Source organism: Scyliorhinus torazame, chromosome 18 (genome assembly GCF_047496885.1).
Source record: "Scyliorhinus torazame isolate Kashiwa2021f chromosome 18, sScyTor2.1, whole genome shotgun sequence".
NCBI classification, from domain to species: Eukaryota; Metazoa; Chordata; class Chondrichthyes; order Carcharhiniformes; family Scyliorhinidae; genus Scyliorhinus; species Scyliorhinus torazame.
Window position 1 is genome coordinate 2096169 of NC_092724.1, and position 18045 is coordinate 2114213.

General features: G+C 50.2%; 1 protein-coding gene across 2 annotated transcripts in view; it reads left to right on the plus strand.

Moving 5' to 3' along the window:
- The window catches only part of LOC140394892 (rho GTPase-activating protein 45-like), a 267986-nt gene that overhangs the window by 15025 nt on the left and 234916 nt on the right, over nucleotides 1–18045 (plus strand). For both annotated transcript variants that reach the window (XM_072482050.1, XM_072482049.1), the window contains exon 2: nucleotides 8168–8510. In XM_072482050.1, coding sequence (XP_072338151.1) covers nucleotides 8168–8510 — 343 coding nt within the window. The remainder of the gene's footprint in view (nucleotides 1–8167; nucleotides 8511–18045) is intronic.

The following is an 18045-nucleotide window of genomic DNA, read 5'->3' on the forward strand; positions in this document are numbered from 1 at the left end:
AGTTTTCCTGGCGTAAAAGACCATCGTTTTCACACCGGCATGGGGGACTTAGTCTCCCAAACGGACAATCCAGCCCCCTGCTTTTATTTCAGATTTCCAGCATCCGTAGTATTTTGCTTTTATTTATGATCTATCTTGCCTGAGATTGGTAGAAGTATACTGGACTGGAAAAGCTGGCAAAAGGAAATCAGGACAAGTCTCAAACACAGGAAAGAGGTGCTTGGGCAACATTTCTGATAGGTGCATATGCGACTGACTCCCATCATATTGAAGAAGGATCAGCAAAGCTTCCATTTAGGAATGTGAATCCCAGGGGCACATTGCAATGTTCAGAGCTCGAGGAAGGTGCTGCTACACTGAAAATATTTCTCTCCTGATTTGTTATGTTGTAGGTGTAATATAAGCGGCTTCCTTGTGGTGCACTTGACAAACGAAGATTCAGACGTGGAGATAACTTCAACACGTTTATTAAACTATTTACACTTCTATTACTCGGGTTCGACACTACTGCTAATCCTACTATAGCTACCCAGACTGACTAACCAGTTGCTGCAATCCACGTGGTGGGTGTAATATTGAATCAACCCTGTGTCTGTACTCACTGACTGTCTCCACTGGAAAGAGGCAGATCATGTGTGTGGTGTCCTTTATATATGGGTTGGTGTAATGCCCCCCTGTGGTCGTGTCACCTCCTTGTGTATCGTGAATGTCCATTGGTTGTGTCCTATTTACCTGATCTATTGGTTGAGTGTGTGTGTGTGATGTTTCTGGTGCTCCCTCTAGTGTCTAGCTAGCCTACATGCATTTACATTGATGCACATCACCACATCCCCTGGACATCATTCTCTTTTAAAGGCAATTTAATGTTATGAAAATAAAAGAGAGAAAAGTCCATTTGCAGAACAAATTTTTACTGTAGAGGTGGGCTCCCCTGAGATTTATTTAAGCAATAATATTAGCTGTAGGTCAGAAATTAAAAACCAGTAACTGACATAATTGTGCAATATATTTGTGGATGATTGAGAGATATAAAATGTCTCTTTGTGAAATATACTTCCTGTGCTGATGTTTGAGGTGAACTTGGCAACTGCTGCTGATTAGAAGGGGTGCGTTATTTAACATCATGAGTGAGGTTTGGCCAATATATCTGAAGGCACCAAATATTTGACTCTTGTGACTTAGTTCACTTTCAAAAATTGTATTTTAAAATATTTTTCTGCACTTTTGAAAACAGGAACAGAGGAGAAAACCGTCACAAAGGTATTGCAACATTACAGCTGTGGTAATATGAACAACATTACCACAGCTGCCAAACCACATGAGGATGAAAATATAAAAATGCAGAGCACACATGGCAATGGGAAAGTGATGGTGAAGTGTGACTGGGTGTAACTTTAAATAAAAACTCTTTAAGATGATGGGATCTTCAGCTCTCCAATGGCTAAGAGAACCATCAGCTCTGGTTCTGAGCCATATGGACCCGGCATGCTCCCCATTCAGCCCCTCTGTGCCGAGTTAGCTGATCTTAGTTGGGGTAATAATGGGAGCATCAAAACTGGGCTCAGTGCCAACAGACTAGGGCGGGAGAAAATACATTACAGTTATGATAAACGTCGAATGAGCCTTGCTGCATGGATATTGGTTGAAGACGAGATTGGACCTACTCTGATGGGTTGAAAAGACACCTTGCACTCATGGTCTACATAAAGAGTACCCGTTTAGGGGAGTACAGAGGTTTCTGGCACGCCTGAAATCATTCACCATCGTGGGTCAACATCCTCAAGAGAAGTGGGAGGAAATTTGGAAAGATGGGTGCTGGATTTGTGGAATTTTCTACCTTTCAGCCCAGGTGCTTAGGGTTTGAGAGCCATGAACATAAATATTTACCTACTGGGAATGCAAGTGAAGCTTAGAGACCCCATAATAGGCTTGGCACACAAGTGAATGAGAGTACGATTCACACATCCAGCATCACCAACCACCAGGAAGCTTCCATGGGAGTGCCTCAGATCACTAATACACACAGAATCCTCTGTCAATCCTGTGACAATGGATTCCGACTACCAACAGAGAGGACTTTCCAATTGCAGAATGAATGTTCAGTACAGAAGGTGAAGCATTGCACCATGTTACGAATTCTTCACTTTTTCAGAAATAATGGGTGCCATTTAATGGGAGAAAAACAGACTCCGGTTTTGGGCGTGTTTACCGGGATGTTTCCCGGCACCTGCAGGGCCAACAACGACCCCGCTATCAGACGGGACTTTGCTTTGTTGGCCTTGTCGAGGAACGCTCCACCGAGGCCACACTTACCTTAATTTCCTGCACTGACGGGATGGGGGCACCATTTATAAATGCTGCTCTGATCGCTCGGCCGTCCCACCGCGGCTTCCAGCCACCCCAACTTTTATGTTATGGGTTCCTTGAACCCCCTCATCATTCCGCCTCTTAAGGGCAAGGCACCCCCAGGCCCGATTCCCGGCAAGGGCAACCAGGCACCTGGTCAACTTGGTACTGCCAGTTGGGCAATGCTCCTGCCAGCCTGGCAGTGCCACCCAGGTGCCAAGTTAGTACTGGCAGGGCCAGGGTGACTGTGCCAAGGTAGCAGCAGGAGTGCCAGGGTATTACCCTGCCCACCCAGGGGCCTCCGATGGCCTAGGAAACCCCCTCAGGTGCTGTTATGCCTGGTCCATGTTTATGTGAACCAGTCCTAAACGGCACCATTGTTAGCACTGTTGTTTCACAGCGCCAGGGTGCCAGGTTCGATTCCCGGCTTGGGTCACTGTCCGTGCGGAGTCTGCACGTTCTCCCCGTGTCTGCGTGGGTTTCCTCCGGGTGCTCCGGTTTCCTCCCACAAGTCCCAAAAGATGTGCTTGTGAGGTGAATTGGGGGAGTCTGGGCTGGGGGGGTGTCTGGGGGGAGTCTGGGCTGGGGGGATGTCTGGGGGGAGTCTCCGTTGGGGGGAGTCTGGGTTGGGGGGAGTTTGGGGGGAGTCTGGGCTTGGGGGAGTCTGGGGGGAGTCTGGGCTGGGGGGAATCTGGGCTGGGGGGAGTCTGGGCTGGGGGGAGTCTGGGTTGGGGGGAGTCTATGCTGGGGGGGAGTCTGGGTTGGGGGGAGTCTGGGGGGAGTCTGGGCTGGGGGGGGCCTGGGTTGGGGGGAGTCTGGGCTGGTGGGGGGGAGTCTGGGTTGGGGGGAGTCTGGATTGGGGGGAGTCTGGGTTGGGGGAGTCTGGGCTGGGGGCGGAGCCTGAGTTGGGGGGAGTCTGGGGGGAGTCTGGGCTGGGGGGGAGCCTGGGTTGGGGGGAGTCTGGGCTGGGGGGGGAGTCTGGGGGGAGGCTGGGCTGGGGGGGGGAGTCTGGGCTGTGGGGAGGAGTGGGGAATGACTTGGTGCCAAGATCTTGGACTCAGGATGTCCCCCTCGGGATGGGAGTGTCCCCCTCGGGATCGCGGGGGCCTGGCTCAGACCGCCATTGCTGCAGTCTGTGATTTAAACGCACCCCCTTTGTTGCTGCTTACAGGCCCCAGGCTGCTCACACTGCTGACCGCTCGCTGTGTCCTGTGAATGTTCAGAGAGCCTCTGGTCAACTGGGAGCCACCCAGGCCCCCCCTCTGGAAACCCCCCGACTCCAGCGGTATCAAGAAGGGGATGGGCCTGGCCAAGCTCAATCAGGGGCACACCAGGTGCGGCCACTCCTCAGAAGCGCAGCCCCACGGCAGAGGAAGCAGGGGAACAGCAGAGCTCACCCCAACCAGAGGACACCTGCACCGTGGCCTCGGGAACCCTCCCTGATACTCTGCCCCTCTTAGGGCAGAGGCCTCACCAGTGACACCCACCCCTCAGGATCACCAGCTTTTCCTCCTGGTGTTGCTGGCAGCGCTGACTGCCTCTGCCACCTCCTCCCAGGTGCTGTTCAGGAGGGCAGGCTGGAGTGTGTGGCCCTCCCTGGGGAAGAGGATGTCCCTCCTCTCCTCATTGGCATCGAGCAGTGGGTCCATCTCGGATTCCTGTTATCGGGGGACAGGTCTTCGCTGAGCCGTCTTTGTGGCTGAAATGAGCATGTGGTGAGTGAAGCGCTTAAAGCAGCTGCAGCCTGCCAGATTTTCAGCTCAAATTCCGGCCCCAGAGGTTACAGCGCCCACTGGACCAGCAAATGCTTCCAATTCCCGGCGGCAGCGGTCCGCCCATTTACATGTCCTGAATCACTTAACAAATAGCAGCCCCAACGTAAACGCCAATCGCACGCTATTCAGTCCCGGCGAGAACATTTAGGGCAAAGTTCTCTGCCTCACGCCGCTGTTAGCGGAGTAAATGATGAAACGCCAGCGCCAACACGTTTCCAATACTCTGGCTGCTCGCTGACAGCGGGATCGAGGTTCACGGACTGTGCCAAGAGGAGGGTCGAGGTTCGCGGACTGTGCCAAGAGGAGGGTCGAGGTTCGCGGACTGTGCCAAGAGGAGGGTCGAGGTTCACGGACTGTGCCAACAGGAGGGTCGAGGTTCACGGACTGTGCCAACAGGAGGGTCGAGGTTCGCTGACTGTGCCAACAGGAGGGTCGAGGTTCGCTGACTGTGCCAACAGGAGGGTCGAGGTTCGCGGACTGTGCCAACAGGAGGGTCGAGGTTCGCCGACTGTGCCAACAGGAGGGTCGAGGTTCGCGGACTGTGCCAACAGGAGGGTCGAGGTTCGCGGACTGTGCCAACAGGAGGGTCGAGGTTCGCTGACTGTGCCAACAGGAGGGTCGAGGTTCGCGGACTGTGCCAACAGGAGGGTCGAAGTTCGCGGACTGTGCCAACAGGAGGGTCGAGGTTTGCGGACTGTGCCAACAGGAGGGTCGAGGTTCACGGACTGTGCCAACAGGAGGGTCGAGGTTCGCGGACTGTGCCAAGAGGAGGGTCGAGGTTCGCGGACTGTGCCAAGAGGAGGGTCGAGGTTCACGGACTGTGCCAACAGGAGGGTCGAGGTTCGCGGACTGTGCCAACAGGAGGGTCGAGGTTCACGGACTGTGCCAAGAGGAGGGTCGAGGTTCGCGGACTGTGCCAACAGGAGGGTCGAGGTTCGCGGACTGTGCCAACAGGAGGGTCGAGGTTCGCGGACTGTGCCAACAGGAGGGTCGAGGTTCGCGGACTGTGCCAAGAGGAGGGTCGAGGTTCGTGGACTGTGCCAACAGGAGGGTCGAGGTTCGCGGACTGTGCCAACAGGAGGGTCAAGGTTCGCGGACTGTGCCAACAGGAGGGTCGAGGTTCGCGGACTGTGCCAAGAGGAGGGTCGAGGTTCACGGACTGTGCCAACAGGAGGGTCGAGGTTCGCGGACTGTGCCAACAGGAGGGTCGAGGTTCACGGACTGTGCCAAGAGGAGGGTCGAGGTTCGCGGACTGTGCCAACAGGAGGGTCGAGGTTCGAGGACTGTGCCAAGAGGAGGGTCGAGGTTCGCGGACTGTGCCAACAGGAGGGTCGAGGTTCGCGGACTGTGCCAACAGGAGGGTCGAGCTTCGCGGACTGTGCCAACAGGAGGGTCGAGGTTCGCGGACTGTGCCAAGAGGAGTGTGCAAATGAATCTCAATGACCCTGTCATTCCAGCTGAGCTTCTCACAAATGTGCACGTTCAAAGCTCATTAACGATGTTTATGACAGGTTTCAGCCAAACCCAGGACAGGAGCACCGCATAAATTTGCACTCTCTCTGCGGTATGTTCAATATTCACAAGGATTTGCACTGGCTTGACTTTGATCCAGAGGAGTATCAACTGTCACTTTCCCTTTCTACACAATTAAAGAGCCCAAGAAACCTCAGTTGTTTTCTTTACATTTTGAAAAGAGCTGAAGTGTGTTGCCTGTTGGCAAACTGCTGGCAGTGACTGAGGAACACAGTTTGGGCAATCAACCTTTAACCCTTTAACTGATGGGACATTCAGCAAAATTCCAGTTCTCAAGCTGCGTATTAATAAAAATTGTCTTTTAGCTCACGCACATTGTGGTGTCGACATCTGCAATAATGAAGCCACTGATACGCAGGACTAACCTTATATTTTAATATTTAATCTAAATGACAAAAATAAACACACAAGCAAGTTTAATTAAATATAAATGATCCAACATCTGTCTTCCCTTTTCCATGTTTTGTTTCAGGCTTCGATTATTTTAGACTAGGCCAAGCCACTCTGCACGATCGACCAGCCAACCTGCTTTCTATTATTTTTCTATTTGATATTTAGTCTAGACTAATCTTTATATACTAACCATTTTCCTTTTAAAAATAAATATTGAATCCTTCACTTGTCTTTCTCCCCGCTCAGCTCTCAGCATCCATTTTGGTGGTGGAAGCAATCTCCCAAAAATTGGGGTGTAAATTGGCTAAGAAAGAATTGCAGAGGCCAGTCAGTTACAAAACTGACAATCTGACGATTGATTTAATCATTTTAGAACACATGGAAGCAGATGGTGACACCTGTCACTTGGGCCCGATCACACACAGAAAATAGTCTTCAGTCTGCTCAGAACTAAATACTGCGTCTGTGCCTGGAAGGAAAGAAGGGGATGTCACCCTTTGGGTGATTGAAATTGGACTCGTAGTTGCTTCACTCTCAGTTGCAAAAGCAGCTGAAACTGATGAATTAATATTTTTCTGGTAAATTTGGGTAGGATCCTGAGCATTGTCCCCCAAAAAGCGATGGGTTTTATGGGGATGTGGAATGGTTAGCACCAGTTAAAAAAAATACTTGTGTTGTTGGGAACGAGTTGGATGAACCTTTTGTCCAGAATGGAATTGTGAGGCTAGAAGGAAAAAAAATAAGGCAAATAGAAGCCAAAAGGTTCGCTGTAATTCTGGAACTTTGCTTGATTTAGCTTCAGGTAAGGGAGAAACCTGCTATGATATTTCCTCTGAGTGTGTTATAGAATATTTGTCCAGGGTCTTTCCAAATATTCAGCCAGCAGTGGGGAACTGCCCAAGGGGAGAGGGGAATGGCAAGATTCTAAGGTGCCTATTACCAAACTATTCATGGTGACGGACTTGATTTCAGGATTAAGAATGAGAACCAAAAGGAAAACTAGATAAAGTATTTCACAATAATTGGTTGAAGAATATGCTTCATTGTAAATAATAAAAATATAAGGGTCTCTGGGTGGAGTGTCCTTTAGAGGATAGGCACGACTCGATGGGCCAAATGGCCTCCTTCTGACCTGGATTCTATGGCCGCGATTCTCCCAAAAAGGAGCAGGTCCCCTAGCGAGAGCGTTTAGCCGCGATTCCCAGTACTCGCAGTGACGGGAAACACGTGGCTATTCAATGCGACTCACTTTGAATAAGGATCATTCTGCACAGTGGGAGCTCCGTTCACCAGACCTGCCCAATGTAGCGAGAGATTGAATAGCGTCCCGATCTCTGAGGCCCCCAAAGCGATCGACGACCTCCTATTCCCCCACCACAAATGCACTTTGGGAGGGTCGCTGGCCCCCCGCACACCCCCCCTCCCACCACCCACGCAGAGTACCCCCGGCCCTATCGTGCACGGGCAAAAATGCCACCTTGGCACGTTGGCAGTGGCACCTGGATACCAGCCTGAAATTGTCATGGTGCCAAGCTGGCATTTTCTGCATCGATGCGATTGGGCTGAGGGCCCTGCCGGGTGTTGGAGGATGTGCGGAGCGGTGGGGCTGGGACCCTCCCAAAGTGCGTTGGGGCCATGGGGCCAGGGCGTGGGGGGAGGGGGGTCGGTGGTCTCAAAGATCGGGACGCCATTTTTAAATTTCTCGCTGCAGGTTTCTCGTTGTATTGGGGATTCCGGTGAGCGGAGCTCCTCAGTGCAAAAAACGGGACTGTGCGCGACCTCGGCTGCACGTTCGCGCTGAGGCCCCTGATCTCACACGGGTGGCGTTTTATAGCCATGTGTTTCTCGGCACTGCATGTCTGGATCTATGGATTACTAGTCCAGAGTACTTCATGCTTAGTGTTCTGTCATTAGTGACAGCAGAGAAGTGGGGATGGAATCCACATCTACAAGGAAGTGATGATGGGAGATTGCAGTGATGTGAATTTTCAAGATAAAGAGAGGAATGCAGATTGGGAAGTGTGGGTTTACATTGAAACATGCTGTCCCTGTTTGTGCCTAATTGGTTTCCAGTCTTTCAAATACCACAGTAAATGATTCTTTCCTGTTATATTTTTTAGGAGCTGCCTCGCAAAGATGCCATTGAGGTACCTGCCTCACAGACTGGCACTTTATCCGAACTGTCTGCTGTGGGCTCCTTGACAAAGCTCAGTAGTAGTCCCAGTGCGGTCAGCACTCTCAAGAGGCCGAACACTCTGAGTAGACATTCCAGTGCTGCTGGTTTCCCAGTGGCTAGCTCTGGAACATGGGGATACAGCAAAGGGTACAGAGCCTCTCCAGTGTACAGTACCACCAGCTCGGAAAGCTACGAGGGTCCTGAGGTGGAGGAGATCACACAGCTGCTCCTTGACGTGGCGAGGTTTGCTGAAACGGTGGAGAAACTGAAGGACATTGTGCTGGAAGGTAAGTGGAAATCTTCAGAAATTGTACTAGTGCCATGAATGTCAGGCCTCGGCAATAGGCAACAATGATGTATATAATGAAGTTAGAGGCCGAAAGCTGAAGATAAACTCACTTTCTACCGCACAATGACACTTTAAACTACTTAGCAGGATTAGATTTTTGATTCTTGAATTTTAATAAGAAAAATTATCAGTGCTCAACATCTACAATGAGTACATCTGCTAAGAAGTGTGGGGGAAGTCAGCAAAGTGCCTATTTGCTGGAGTTAGTTCCATGATCTTTATAAACACGCTGTGGGTAATTCTGACTTTGTAAGATAGTGTATAATAGGCAAGGTCGAGGGGTTGGGAGTAGGAGCAGGGTTGAGGGAGGATGGGGATGATTCTCGTTACCAGAATCACGCTTCCACCTGCTTCTGTACTCGACCTGCTGACCTGCCCCCGTTTGGCAACATACCTGCTTATGAAAGTCAACTAAGATTTCAATTCCAATTGAAATCTCCCAAATTAATTCCCATGATATTTAGCGGGAAATTATTGTGGAGTAATAGTGGAACTGATGCCCCAGGACCATTCACTGAATCTCAAACCCTAACTAAATGAAATCATTTTCAAGCACGTCTTCCTTTACACATTGACGTCACGGTTCCCCAGACATCTGCTCATTACTCATCTTCTTACGCTATCAAGAATTGTGGTTTGCTTCAAAACTCTCCCTTCTCCAACTATCCTTCAGCTAGAAAGGCATGTCAATCCAGCTGGAAGTGTAAATGTGCTGTATTGTCATAAAGCAGCCCCTAATTTTGTTCTTGTTCTTACTTTCTTTGTGGTATTTGAACTCATTCATTCAGTGTGTCGCTAAGCAACAGAATCTCCCTATCATGAATTAACAGTTCTCAAATACTATTGGTATATAGTCGACCCTAATGTCATCTGGAGGTCTTGTGGTGCAGTGGGTGGTGTCTCTGCCTCTGGGCCGGAGCTCTGGGTTCGAGTCCCACCCCCGGGCTTGACGGCCGAGAAAGATGCGTTCATCACGTGGCCAAACAAACCGAGTGTCAACCTGCAAATCCTTCCAAACACGCCAATGGATGACAGTAAACATGGATGTGACCCCTGGTCAGCCATGCTTGATGTGGAGTGGCACCTGTTAGCCCCTGGCAACAGACTAGCAATCTGTTCTGGGAATTACTAGCTATGGAAACGGGCAAACATTTTCCTTGATGCGCCACAAGATGTGAGTAGATCATTAATGTTCTGGAAGAAGGTACTGAAGGCACTGTTGCTAAGTTTGCAGATGATACAAAGATCTGTAGAGGGACAGGTAGTATTGAGGAAGCAAGGGGGCTGCAGAAGGACTTGGACAAGCTAGGAGAGTGGGCAATGAAGTGGCAGATGAAATACAATGTGGAAAAGTGTGAGGTTATGCACTTTGGAAGGAGGAATGGAGGCATAGACTATTTTCTAATTGGGAAAATGCTTAGGAAATCAGAAGCACAAAGGGACTTGGGAGTCCTTCCTTGTTCACGATTCTCTTAAGGTTAACGTGCAGGTTCAGTCGGCAGTTAGGAAGGCAAATGCAATGTTAGCATTCATGTCAAGAGGGCTAGAATACAAGACCAGGGATGTACTTCTGAGGCTGTATAAGGCTCTGGTCTGACCCCATTTGGAGCGTTGTGAGCAGTTTTGGGCCCCGTATCTAAGGAAGGATGTGCTGGCCTTGGAAAGGGTCCAGAGGAGGTTCACAAGAATGATCCCTGGAATGAAGAGCTTGTCGTATGAGGAACGGTTGAGGACTCTGGGTCTGTACTCGTTGGAGTTTAGAAGGATGAGGGGGGATCTTATTGAAACTTACAGGATACTGCGAGGCCTGGATAGAGTGGACATGGAGAGGATGTTTCCACTTGTAGGAAAAACTAGAACCAGAGGACACAATCTCAGATTAAAGGGTCGATCGTTTAAAACAGAGATGAGGAGGAATTTCTTCAGCCAGAGGGTGGTGAATCTGTGGAACTCTTTGCCGCAGAAGGCTGTGGAGGCCAAATCACTGAGTGTCTTTAAGACAGAGATAGATAGGTTCTTGATTAATAAGGGGATCAGGGGTTATGGGGAGAAGGCAGGAGAATGGGGATGAGAAGATATCAGCCATGATTGAATGGCGGAGCAGACTCGATGGGCCGAGTGGCCTAATTCTGCTCCTATGTCTTATGGAATGGAATGTCATCCAGAGGTGAATTTAGAGAGTGGCTCGTATAGAGGCTACCCTTGACTACAAAGTGTACTTCAGTATAAATGAAATGTACTGTCTGGTTTCCTCAATGGAGTGGGCTTTATGAACCCAGTGGAATGCAGCTCTCTATTCCTTCTCTCTCCTTCGTTTCCTCCAAATTGCCCTGGAGATTGTGGAAAGTAAGATGCTGAATAAAATATGTTCCTACATAAAGAATACAATTTTTACATTCTCACCACTTTTAATGTTCAGAGTATTCAGGTTCCATGTCTCTGTTACAATTTATGTCTCCCTCAAACAGTGAGATTAATATGCAAATGATGGTGGAGGCATATATTTGGATAGTTAGAGTCCAGGTCCTAGCTTGTACTATAGTTGGTTACGTTTTGCATTAGGCATAAAAACAAATATAATATGATTTGTAGCATGTAGTTAACTTCAATAAAACTAATTGCTAGTTTCATATGGTTTGAAGAATAATTAATAGTCTACTGTCGAGTGGCTTTCTGCTTCAAATTTGATAGCATGACTTGCATCTACAGAAGCTAATGATGAAAACTAATCCTGTGTATAACTAATCCTGTGTATAACTAATCCTGTGTATAACTAATCCTGTGTATAACTAATCCTGTGTATAACTAATCCTGTGTATAACTACAGTGTAAATATAGAAAAATATTTGCCTAGTTTATTTTATTTTTGAGAGAAGAATCCAAGGGTCCCCAAAAAGGTCCTACAAAGGAAAGATGGGAGGCCTGGCCCTCTCAGACCTACCATACTACCACTGGGCGGCTGGAGTGGAAAGAGTGAGGGTATTGAGCCAGAAGGAGAATGGGTGAGGATGAGGCGAGGTCCTGCATTGGGACATCTCTCTGAGCCCTAGTTACAACCGCTCTCCAATCCCCGCCAGCCAAACACTCAAAGCCCAGTGGTGTTAGCCATGCTCCGGACATGGAGCCGATTGAGGCAATCCCGCGGCCTGACCGAAATGTCCACCACGGCCCCCATCTGCAACAATCACAGGTTCACGCCAGCCACAATGGACACCACCTTTAAAAGGTGGAAACCGGATGAGAGGACATTGACCGTTTGTGACTTTTGCACAAATGATAAACTAGTGACCCTCGAAGAACTGACGGTGAGGTTCCCGATAGTGGGTGGGTTCACAACCAGGGGTCACAGTCTGAGGATTCAGGGTAAACCATTTCGGACAGAGATGAGGAGACATTTCTTCACTCAAAGAGTGGTGAGCCTGTGGAATTCATTCCCACAGGAAGTAGTTGATGCTAAAACATTGAATATATTCGAGAGGCGGCTGGATATAGCACTTGGGGAGAATGGGATCAAAGGCTATGGGGAGAAAGCAGGATTAGGCTATTGAGTTGGATGATCAGCCATGTTGGTGACGAATGGCGGAGCAGGCTCGAAGGGCCAAAAGGCCTCCTCCTGCTCCTATCTTCTATGTATCTATATAACTGCCCAAAGGAAACGAGCTACTGCACATACAGATCAAAAATTTCCTACGTAGGGAAATGACGACATACCCATGGATGGTGGGACACTCACTGGTAGAGGAGCTGTTGGACGCGGGCAACTTAGGGAGGGGAAACTGCAGGGACCTCTTTTTTTTTTTTAATAAACATTTTATTGAAGTATTTTTGGTATAGTAACAACAGCCAAATAAACAATATACATGAAACCATAAACATAGTGCAAAAGCCATTTACCTTTCATACAGGTCCCACCCTTATTACCCCCCTACTCTAGTCTAAACTACCCCCCCCCCCCCCCACCCCCCAGTCCGCTGACAATTAATTTCCCGCAAAGAAGTTGACGAACGGTTGCCACCTCCGGGCGAACCCTAACAGTGACCCTCTCAAGGCGAACTTGATTTTCTCCAAACAGAGAAAGCTAGCCATGTCCGATAGCCAGGTCTCCGACTTCGGGGGCTTTGAGTCCCTCCAAGCTAATAGTATCTGTCTTCGGGCTACCAGGGGAGCAAAGGCCAGAACGTCTGCCTCTTTCTCCTCCTGGATTCCCGGGTCCTCCGGCACCCCGAAAATCGCCACCTCTGGACTCAGCGCCACCCTTGTTTTTAACACCGTGGACATGATGTCCGCAAACCCCTGCCAGAATCCCCTCAGCTTTGGACATGTCCAGAACACGTGGACATGGTTCGCCCGCCCTCCCGCACATTTTGCGCACCTGTCCTCCACCCCAAAGAACCTGCTCTGCAGGGACCTCTATGGGCGACTGTTGGGAGGCGACACGCATCCCGCTGGATGAGACCAGGGAAAAGTGGGAGGAGGAATTAGGGATAGAATTAGGATGGGGACTCTGGATCGAAGCACTGAACGGGACAAACTCCACCTCCACAGGCACAAGGCTAAGTCCAAGGTTGTGGGGGTGTGAGGGTGGAGCCATGCCCAAAAGTGGCGGTCTTCGGGGTCTCAGACCAGCCGGAACTATTCATCTGGAGGAGGGCGGACGCGATAGCCTTTGCCTCCCTCGCCACCCGCCGAAGAATCCTGTTTGGCTGGCGATCGGCAGCACCACCCACAGCTGCAGCCTGGCTGCCCGACCTGTCAGAATTCCTCCAACTGGAGAAAATAAAATTCACCATCCGTGTGGGTCGGAAGAGGGCTCCTCAGGACGTGCAGGCGATCACCAACTTGTTCCAAGACCTGTTCGTAGCCAGCAGCCAATAGAGCAGGAAGGGGGGGGGGGGGGGTGCACAGACGCGCCACAAAAACATAAAGGAAAGAGTGGGGTGGATGGGGGAGGAAGGGGAGCAAAGGGGCAGGGGGAGAGGAGGGGGCGTGGGGCAGAAACCGGTGAGGCAGAAGGTGAGGTGGCAGAGCCACGGAGGAGGCGCCTGAAAACAGGGCCAGAGGGAGGCAGATCACAACACAGCTCATATACACGTGTCAGACTCGGGGTGGGGGGGGGAGTAATCAAACCCCACCCCTGATGGAAATTTGTAAAAATAGAACTTTGACTTGGCGATGATAACCATGTGCCATAAAACATGAAAACCAATTTTAAAATTTTTTTTTAAACAAAATTGGTTCTGAGAATACTTTGTCAGATGGTTAATGCCTCACTCCTTAAGAGACATTGTTTAAATCCGCACAAAGTGCATGTTTCAGGCAGCAACACAGTTACAGGAGAGGCAAGCCCTCGTAGCTAAGAACATTTTCAAAATTGGTCTGATCTTAGTTGCCAAAGTAAGATTTTTAAAGCAGAATTATTTCTCTTAAAACCATGGTGGCTCCCAAAGATAATAAAAGTGAGAATTTTCTGCTGTAAAAAAGATTCTGAGGTGGTTTCTGGCATCTTCAGTCCATCCCTTAAATAATGTTTTTCTACTTGTGACAACGTCAACTTGCACAATGGTGACCTTCAGTTTCCTTTTAGCAAATGGTGCGGTTTGCCACAATGAAACAGGAAATTCTTCTTTATTCGCTCAGTCTGTTAGCTGTACAAAAACCAGTTTTCAACCTAAATGTTCTCAAGCTCTGACAGATATTTCCAATATTCTAGATCACGGTGTAACCGGAGTATTTTGGCCAGGAATCTGCGACTAGGGAAGGCGAGATTATGTTCGGCAAGGACAAGGGTGCCAGGCGATGATATTCTTGGAGGAGAATTGTTTTCATTCAGATAGTTGAGACTTAAAATGTATTGATTTTTGATTGGCTTTTATTGGTGCACTTTTGCACCAGGTGTGATGGGGTGCAGCATGGCGAGGTGAGCTCTCTGCGAAGTGTGAGAGTACAATGTGAAATGAGTTCAACCTGCTTCCCGTTGTGCGATTGCCAGCTGCACAATTGGGGACTTCCTAAATCTGACGGTGAAGTCAGTGAGTGAGGAGAGAGGAATGGCCGGTGTGAGAATTGGGCGTGTCTGCAGTGCAGGGAACTTTGCTGCGATTGAGCCTTAGGTATACTGTTGGGGGTGGATTGGAGACAGCAAGTTAAGATGTACTTAACAAGGGCAGCACGGTAGCACAGTGATTTGCACTATTGCTTCATGGCGCCAGGGTCGCAGGTTCGATTCCCCGCTGGGTCACTGTCTGTGCGGAGTCTGCACGTTCTCCCCGTGTGTGCGTGGGTTTCCTCCGGATGCTCCGGTTTCCTTCCACAGTCCAAAGATGTGCAGGTTAGGTGGATTGGCCGCGCTAAATTGCCCTTAGTGTCCCAAAAGGTTAGGTGGGGTTACTGGGTTGTGGGGATAGGGGGAGGTGTGGGTTTAGGTGGGTTGTGGGGATAGGGTGGAGGCGTGGGTTTAGGTGGGTTGTGGGGATAGGGTGGAGGTGTGGGTTTAGGTGGGTTGTGGGGATAGGGTGGAGGCGTGGGTTTAGGTGGGTCGTGGGGATAGGGGGAGGTGTGGGTTTAGGTGGGTTGTGGGGATAGGGGGAGGTGTGGGTTTAGGTGGGTTGTGGGGATAGGGTGGAGGTGTGGGTTTAGGTGGGTTGGTCTTTTCGGTGCAGACTCGATGGGCCAAATGGCCTCGTTCTGCTCTGTAAATTCTATGTCTATTTAAGATAAACTTCAGGTGGAGGTTGGAAGGCAGGCAGACAATTTCAGCATCATCAACTTTCAGAGAACAGGGGCGGGATTCTCCTTTCGCGGGACTAAGTCCACACGCTGGCGGGAAAACCGGCGCGAACCACTCCGGCGTCAACAGCTCCCGAAAGTGTGGAATTCTGCGCACTTCCGGGGGCTAGGTGGACGCCGGAGCGGTTGGCGCCGATGGGACTGATAGAGTTCGCGCATGCGCCGAAGGGTCGGCGTGATGTCGCGCATGCACAGACCGGCCGGCGTATTCTGCCGCATGCGCAGGGGGGTCTTCTCCGCGCCGGCCTTGGCGGAGCCCTACAGGGGCCGGCGCGGAAGGAAGGAGTGCCCCCACGGCACAGACCCACCCGCAGGTCGGTGGGCCCCGATCGCGGACCAGGCCACCGTGGGGTCGGATCCCCCCACACCCTGCCGAGGATCGCCCCAGCCGACTTACCTGCCAGGTCCCGCCGTGTGGGACCGTGTGTCTAACCCACGCTGGCGGGACTGGCCAAAAATGGACAGCCGCTCGGCCCAACAGGGCCTGGAGAATTGCCGGGGAGGCCGATGGCAACGACCCCCGACCGGCGCGGCATGAACCCCGCCCCCGCCCGAAAACCGGCGCCGGAGAATACGGCAGCCGGCGTGGGGGCAGCAGGGTGGGATTCGCGCCACCCCCCGAGGATTCTCCGACACGGCGGGGGGTCGGAGAATCCCGCTGCAGGCATGTCCCGCATTGGGAACTTGAACATTTAAAGCTATATTTTTGATCAAACTTCAACAACGGTCAAACTGGCAAATATCAATTACTCTTGTTGAGTGATTTAACATCACTAGTGTTTGCTGGGCCACACCTTGGCTGGCATCTACACAGAGACTGCAGATTAAATGGAATCATTTGGTTGAGTTTTCCCGGCTGGATCAGAATCCTGAAATCTGCCGCAATTCCAGGTCGCGATCCCAGAAATGACCATGCTGGGATGTCGCTCGCGATCTTCCTCGAAGTGGCCAGTGAAGAAGCTGCCTACAGGAGCCACATTTAATGAATGTTGTCAGGCAGATAAGGTCGTATCTGAGGGCCCACATTGGCATCTGGCCAGCAGCCCCCACCAGGGGAGGTTGGCATTGCTAAGGCAGGGATGAGACTGCAAGGAGACCGAAAGCTGGAGCTGCGGGGTGTTACATATTACTTTCATTCATTCATGGACTATGAGCCCAGTTTTTTTATTGCCCATCCCTAATTGCCCTTGAGAAGATTGTAGTGGGCTGCCTTCTGGAACTGCTGCAGTCCATATGGCATTGGTACCTCCACAATGCTGGACGGGGAGGAGTTCCAGCATTTTGACACAATGATAATGGTGAAATAGGGATGAAATTTGTGCCCCTCCCCACTCACTTGTGGTGTGTTTGACAGAAGGGGGCATTTAATCAGTCGGAGGGTGGTGGGACCTCCACTTTCCTTCCTCCACCCTGATTATGTCCAGGACCAGCAAACCCGTGGGCGCCCTTCCACCCTGCCGCCAATTGAGGCCCTTTAGTGGGCAACTAATGCCAGTGGCGGCTGGGGGCGAGTTTACAATGTGTGGGGAGCATGAGAAGCAAACAGCAAACCCTTGCAGGGTCCCGGGGAGGGGGCTCGCAACTTCAAAGGCACTCAGTGCCATGACCAAGCGACCCAGTGTTGGGAATGGGGGCTGAAAGCCACTCGTCCTACCCCTGTTGCTGACACCCTCACTCGGCTTCCCCACGAAACCCCCCCACCTGCCATCACTCACCTAGCCCTTGCATACAATACCTATCCTTGAGTGTGTGTAGTACTGGCAGCAGCCACTGCCTCCAGGTGGCACCGCTGAGTACAGAAGATGAAAGCAAAGCTGAAGTGAGTTGTTGGGATGGCATTCCCGTTAGAATTAATTAAATATCACTGTCCGTGTGGAGTTTCCACATTCTCCCTGTGTTTGCGTGGGTTTCGCCCCCACAACCCAAAAGATACGCAGGGTAGGTGGATTGGCCGCGCTAAATTGCCCCTTAAATGGAAAAAATGAATTGGATACTCTAAATTTATTTTAAAAATGAATTAATTGAATAAACACAGGTAGATAAGATATTGACAGATGATATTTATATGGAGGCTTTTGGAAAACCTGTTACTGAGTTCTCATTTGCCATCAAGTTGCTGTAGCTTTTTAATTAACACCCATTTTGTGTAACCTATGGCAACTATTTCCTTTCTCGGATGAGGCTGCACACTCCCATGAGTCATCCAGTCACTGGACGTTGTGGCATCTGTGCCCTATCTAAGCAGTTTGGTTTTAGATGTTACTTCCTGTTGCCACTGTTATCATACGGCAGAACAACAACTGTTACTTAAATGTTCCACGTTGCTCTGCAAATTCCTTCAAACCCCTGCCATGAATCGACTGCACGATTGCAGAGACTGAAGTAGCATGAATGATGGAAAGATGTTTCCTGGAACCTGTGTGAAACTCCCAGATCTTCTCATTATTTGTTAATTGCTATAAACTGCCAAAGATCCCTGCTGTGAAGCTGTTTTGTAATTTTATCCTGCATTGTTTACACCTCCTCTTCTCAAGGTACTGTGTATTGCTGCCCTATGCATATCAGGCACCTCTCGAGTTCCCCTGGAGTTGGACCAGCTTTATATATGGACAGAAACAATGAGAATCAACAGACCCTTATGTTCAGAGATGTCAACAGAGCTGACCTCAATCTAGTTCTGACTGGCA